We start from the raw sequence: 6,865 nt of genomic DNA on the forward strand, positions 1-6,865 counted from the left end.
GAAAATCATGTGTTCACAGAGTGCAGATACCATAAACACGTCCGATTCGTACTAGCTCTGTCTAGAACAGAAAGCAGAACTATCGTAGGTATGCTGACAGGCCATACAAGATAGGCCACGCATACAAGATAGGAATCACAAACAACGATAGCTGCAGATTTTGCAAAGAACTAGAAGAGAGGGAAACGCTAGAACACCTTCTATGTTCCTGTCCTGCATTAGCTAGAACCAGATTAAAATGACGCAGACGTATTACAAGATGTCTACTACAATGAAACGGAAGGGTCTAGCTCCATCTGATAACACTATGGATCAATAGGTCTATGTGATGGCTTTCAGCCAGCCAGGTTAACCTAATACCTATTTCGCACTTCAATTTCATAACAATCACAAATAAATATTAATTAAATCATTTCCATTTCTATCCCCTCTGTGTGGACACACACACCAAAATTTGGTAGAAAAGCTTGGCCTAAAGACCTTTCAAATATAAAGTATGTATAAGTACATATATACTTAGTATCAGTCTATGTAAAACAGGGTAGAAAATTAGGGGAACAAAAAATCAGAATTAATGCACAATAAGATTAGTAAGGAAAACTTAGGACTAATGAGACTTTTATGGCATGTGACTGATTTTTTTTACAAAAAGCAATTTTTGTGTTTTAAATAAATTTGTCCTAGATAAATAAATAAGTAATAACATCCTCTTAATATCCGCTCCAGAAGCAACTTATTTGTATGTATATGAGGGCGGGTCGATTTAAAAATCGCTCACTGCTCTGTGAAAATCATGTTCTAGGGATCAAAATAAGAAACTTTGCCGAAGGAACCATACCTCTAAAATGAATTCTGATGTCGAGTTCTGGGCGATTTTTTTGCCTCCCCACAAATCGACCTGGCCTAATGTATATATATACATATATACATATATAGATACTTATAACTTCCTAATTCTGACATAAGGCGTCCGCTCGGTTTAGTGAGGGATTTTTTGTCACAAAATAAATACCCAGGAGCAGGTTTAAATGTAGAAGGTCTCTTCCTGCAGGATGTTAAGTGTGTAAAGATATAGTATCAAAAAATACTTACCAACTTTTAAAAATTCCTTTTTTTAATTAACAGTTAATAAGTTTAAGCATATTGAAATACTATAAGTATTGAAGATTTTTTTTCTCGAAAAGTTAAATTTCTTAAATATTTTTACATCTTCCACTATTGCACTTAAACTATGCACAGTATTTCACTTTAAACGTTGAGTATTTAAAAAATAAATGAAGTAATGAATTATTGTAATTAAAGAAATTTTTTCTTCCATTTAAATACATACATACCTATAAGTAGTATACACTGCCGTTTAATCTCTTTACTCCGAATCGATTCCACAAGAAAACAAAAATTATAAATTATAATCCAAGTAGTGAAGCTTTAATCGAAGGTCTGGGACTATCGATAATGGGAAACAACGACGTTGTTCCGGTTGTACCTACATAATTATTCCCCATACGTAAACGAGGAATTCTGCTGGAGTGGGGTCCTTGGTCGGATATAAATCTGGGTCGTTTCGGTCATGTAGAACCGACTGTCGCGGGTACGGCGTAGCATCGATGGTAGCCGATAGTTTCTGGTTTATCTTCGTAAATACTTTACTTCATGTAGATAAATTGAAAATAAAAGAAACTATTTACGGAACTGTTCAATTTTACGCAAGCAGCTAATTATAGTACCAAATGAAAATATAAGACTCGCTGAACATCCTATCACATTCCACAGACATAGCTGGGGTGCAAAGTCATCCCAGATTATCTGCCCGACATAGAAAAAATATACTTACTTAAAATCCTCCTTAAACGATACGTTCAACTAAAATATCAAAATGCGATATTTACAAAGGTTGCCTTCGGTGACTGTGAGTAGAGAGAGAGATTTAAATCACCTTAAGAGTAGATAATGTGAGGTACGATGCGAGAAGCTTATAAATATTAAAGGAACTATCGATGGTATTCAAACAGAGATCGATGGCTTCGAGATAGTTAAAAACCATCGCTGGTGATAGTTAGAAAAAACCAAGTTGTGCGTCTCTACATAAAAAGTTAGGTATTGGGTATGGGAATAAGTTTCCGTCCATTCTTAGCCAAAGTTGCGAATTATTTAAACAATTAAATTACTCATGAAATTATGTGAAGTTTGTGCCATTGGAAGCTTCCACTTTACTCCATCTTTCAAACAGCATACGGATTCCTGTGACAAAAAATTCGAGTTGACTTGATCCATTCACTAAACCAGTTTGCGATGCTCTCGTAAAAAGTGAATCGCTCTCCAATAAGGGTGCAATCCCTAGGAAATACGGCAGGTGGGACAAGATTTCCCAATTCAGTCTCTCTAAATATCTCTGGTCCGATTTAGCAACGTGTGTCCTGGTGTTGTCATGCAGCAAAATTAGTTTGTCATGTCTACCGTCCCATTCCAACCGCTCTTCTTTGAGAGCTCGATTCAAACGCATTAGCTGCAGTTGGTAACGATCGCCAGTAATGGTTTTAGCCGGTTTAAGGAGTTCATTATAGATGACACCCTTCTGATCCCTCCAGATGCACAACATAACCTTTGAAGCTTGAATAGTTTTTTTTCGCTGTCGATGGACCTGGTTCACCTGGCAAGCTCCAACATTTTCGACGCTTAGGGTTATCATAATAGATTCGTTTTTCATCGCCAGTGACGATGCGATGCAGAAAACCTTTTCTTTTCTGCCGTGAAGCATCTAACACGTCACCAAACGTCTCCCGATATCCCTCTCCTTCAATTGATGTGACACGCACTTCTCAGCTTTCTGGACCATTCCAATAGCGTTCAAACGTTTACCGACGGTTGATCTCTCAACATCCAACCCTTTAGACATATCATCAAGTTTTCGACATGCGCCTTATCCAATAATTGTTGTAGTTGATTATCTTCGAGTTTTTTCACTGCCCCTTCGCGATCTTTATCACGTCAAAATTGCCACTTTGGTAGCGTCGAAATCACTATTTACAAGTTATATTTGATGGAGCGTGATTACCGTAAATAATGGCCAATATGTGACACCTTTCAGCGGCACTTTTCTTTGAAAGATGACAATGAAGCATGACTTCCCGCAAATACCGGGACGACCATAGACATTTTTGACGCTAGATAAAAGAGAATCTTTACGCTTCAAACGAATGTCAACTACTGCGATCGAGACCTCACATATACACCGTACACCTATATTACTACAGCGAACCCAAAAATAGAATCAACAGCGACACCTCTTTTACGAGGGAGAAACTTATCCCATATCCAATAATATTTTAAAGGAAAAATTCCAACTTTTCATTTGAGCATAATAAAAAAAACGAAATATTTTGAAATTTAAGAAAGTACGGAAAAAAATGTATTTACTTGGTTTTGTCTTAGGACGCCAATTATTTGACTTACAATTTAAAGCCAAAATACCTGCACAGCTCTTTCTTATCGATTGTAACCCTCCCTAATTTGTAACATATGCCAAAACTTGTCCAACTAAACTTCTCGCTGAATACGACCAGGTTTTTTAAAAAACATTTTTTTACATTATAATTTCCAATTGGTTTTTTCCAAGCAAAGTCACTGAGAATAAAAACTTGTTTCCATTGGCTTAACTGTTGCTCTGTCTACAAATATTTGTAGCTCATAATAATCAAGGATGACAGGTGATCCGATTTAGTCATTCGAAGCGAAATTGTGAGAGTAACTTCGGCTGCCACGTCACCTGGTACTCTGCAGCCGAATTCTGATCGCTTATTTCACACGCATTCAGACACTTGCCCAGTCAGTCATTGTTATTGTAATCATTATCATGAATTAATTTTAAGATAAATAATTATAAACATTTCAACAAATCATTTCTCATTAAGCAAAAACAAACTGTTTTCGTCAGTTATCTTTGGCGCGTTTCTTCTGGCAGCCTGCCATTTCGCCTATCAGCTGTTTAAAATCCCATAATGTGTGAGTGCTGCCAAGTTTTAAAACGTCCTCATAGGCGCGCTCTCTCTCAAAATGAAAGAGTCTCCCATCTTATTATCTATGGTTCAGACGGCAACAAAGTAACATGTGGAATGAATCGCTGTTACGGCGTCAGTTACGTCAGCCAATCAGCTGATTCCTTCAAAATCGCTGAGAGTAGGTCCATATTTTACTGGCAAAGCTATCCAATAAGCAAATCCGCGAGCAACCGCCTGTCACACTACAATTTTTATCCGAATTAATTAACAGCGCAGGTAATCCCGATTAACGCTGTCATCTGTCTAGGCTAGTATCAGTTCTTCAGCTGACATAGAACTTTGAAGAGGAGAAGCTCGACATACAACTGTTAAGATCATAAAGTCTTATTCTTGGTGCATTGGGAAAAATCAAAGAATTCGTTACAACCAATCCATGTAATTACATATTCGCTTCGGAGTAAAGAAGATATGCGGCTATAGATTTTACTCGACACCGATTGCTCCGTTTTACAGTAGTTGTTTTCGCTATAGAGTTTCAACTTTATATATGTATATATATTTTTTTTTTTTCAAGTTTATATATTCACGTAACCGTAGTTTTACGTAAATTGTGTTGTATATACCTCTGTAAGCGTATATATTTTTTAAGCATTTAGAAATAATCATTTTCAATTTGCTCATTACCAGGTTTGGCATATTCCACTTTGTCGCTTTTCTCGACGGTCATCTTCCTCATCTTATCCACACATTTGAATGGCTGGAAATTGGACAAACGACTTGGCATTATACTGATGATTTGGTATTTGTGCTTCATAACACTGGCTTCGTTGTACGAACTGAATGTATTTGGATACATGAACCCACCGGAATGCGCCAGTAAATATACATGCATACATATATACATATATTTCATTTATGTACATATCCACAAAGTACCTTTTAAACATATTTTTATTCCTTTTCAGGTGATTACTAAATAAATAAATGTGGCTGTAATAAAAATATAATAATAACTCAGATGAAGCTAAGCACACAACAAGCTATTATAATTCCAAATCAAAAATACACAGGACTACTGTGCATGCACACACACATACATACATATATGCAAGTATGTGTGTCTCTTTCAATAAGTTGAAAATAAATGGGTCGACGTCAAGACGGTTTCGCAGATTATGTATGAGGCATAAAAGCAAAGTGCAACGAGCATGTTCCCGCTACAGATACATACATACATACATATGGGCACATACAAACCTTCCTGTATATGATTGATATGTAAAGGTTTTACTCAGATCAACAACACATTGACTCAGCAAGCCGCATGTGTCGGCGGGTAAGCTTGAATTGGATTTTATTGTGTTGGCAAGCGGTTGGCTGTGCAGCGAAGCTGGACAAATGCATTTGTTAAGTTTATTCCACGCTTTGATATCTCGTCTTCTTCAATCACCAGCAACATTCGCATCCGCAATGGCATAGAGCAACAGAATAGAGCTGTACGTCCGAGTGCGTCAGAGTCAGCACCAAGATTCATAGTATCTCATTACATACCAGTGTTCACTGGACTTACATACATACATACATACATACCTACATGCAATATACAAGTGACATACATACGAATATATATGTACATACATAGACGACTGCAAGACATACTGCATTAATCAGCAGCGCTTAGAAACCAAATAGCGAGGGGAGGTTTGGGTTGGGTAGCGAGCGATAGTTTGTGAATCGACTAAAGAAATCAAATCAAAAATAGGCATCCAAGTCAATTTCATGATTTGAAAACTAGTTGTGTGGTTTTTGTTATTCACTTGTTTTACACCACTACGCATTCTTCGATGAACCTCCCCACTCCCCCACCCTCCCGTCATCTTATTGCGTCTCTCAGTATACATGTGTGAGTGTGTTACACAATTAAAACTTCCAGGTGTTGCAAATATGAAAACCAAGAAACAAAAGTTTATTAAAATAGCATATACCATTAGCACGGCACCATATTTACAACAACAAAATTTTAATATACAACTCAATTCGAAAAAGTAAAGTGTTAGTACATACGTTTTTACATCGCACGAAGCAACAAGTTATAAAATATATATACATATATACATATATATATGCATATGTATATGTATATACATACATATATACAAAATATAATACTCCTCAAGAAAATGGCTAAGTTCAAGGCTAAAATATGATATGTAAATCGGAAAATATTAATGCTACCGAGGCCACTCGACACGATGATGAACTCCTGTAGAACTCGACGAGCTGAACTGAAAAGTGAAATACACTTAACTTACACAATAAAATAAAATAAAATGTAATAAAATATAATAAATAACAAAAAATAAAATAAAATAAAATAAAATAAAATAAAATAAAATAAAATAAAATAAAATAAAATAAAATAAAATAAAATAAAATAAAATAAAATAAAATAAAATAAAACAAAATAAAATAAAATAAAATAAAATAAAATAAAATAAAATAAAATAAAAACTCTAAGTCACATAGTTTTGAAGATATCAAATCCAAAACGAATTTTGTTCAAAAGAATGATTGTTTTACGTATTTAGTAAAATCATGCAATATAAGGGAAACAATTTCTTTTGATATCTTCAAAACTTCACAACTTCACTTTTTGGTTATTCAAAACGATTTTGTGAATTTTTTTTTATGTTTTCTGGTGTTACCGCCTCATTTGGACGTCCACTGCGTTGTGCATCATCGGTGGCTCTCCGACCTCGTTTGGAGTCAGCAAACCATCGTTTTATTGATGTTTCTGATGGAGCCATTGCTTCGCTTGAACGGTATTTTTCCCCTTCAAGAAGCAGTGTAAAATTAAAACACGAAAT

General features: G+C 35.5%; 1 protein-coding gene across 1 annotated transcript in view; it reads left to right on the forward strand.

Annotated features, from left to right (window-relative positions):
* The window catches only part of LOC129236427 (probable sodium/potassium/calcium exchanger CG1090), a 34,687-nt gene extending 28,401 nt beyond the window's left edge, over nucleotides 1-6,286 (forward strand). Inside the window, exons 6-7 of the mRNA XM_054870815.1 lie at nucleotides 4,686-4,874; nucleotides 4,964-6,286. Coding sequence (XP_054726790.1) covers nucleotides 4,686-4,874; nucleotides 4,964-4,974 — 200 coding nt within the window. The 3' untranslated portion in view covers nucleotides 4,975-6,286. The remainder of the gene's footprint in view (nucleotides 1-4,685; nucleotides 4,875-4,963) is intronic.
* Nucleotides 6,287-6,865: the final 579 nt, after the last annotated feature.

The sequence above is a fragment of the Anastrepha obliqua genome, chromosome 1 (genome assembly GCF_027943255.1).
Source record: "Anastrepha obliqua isolate idAnaObli1 chromosome 1, idAnaObli1_1.0, whole genome shotgun sequence".
NCBI lineage: Eukaryota > Metazoa > Arthropoda > Insecta > Diptera > Tephritidae > Anastrepha > Anastrepha obliqua.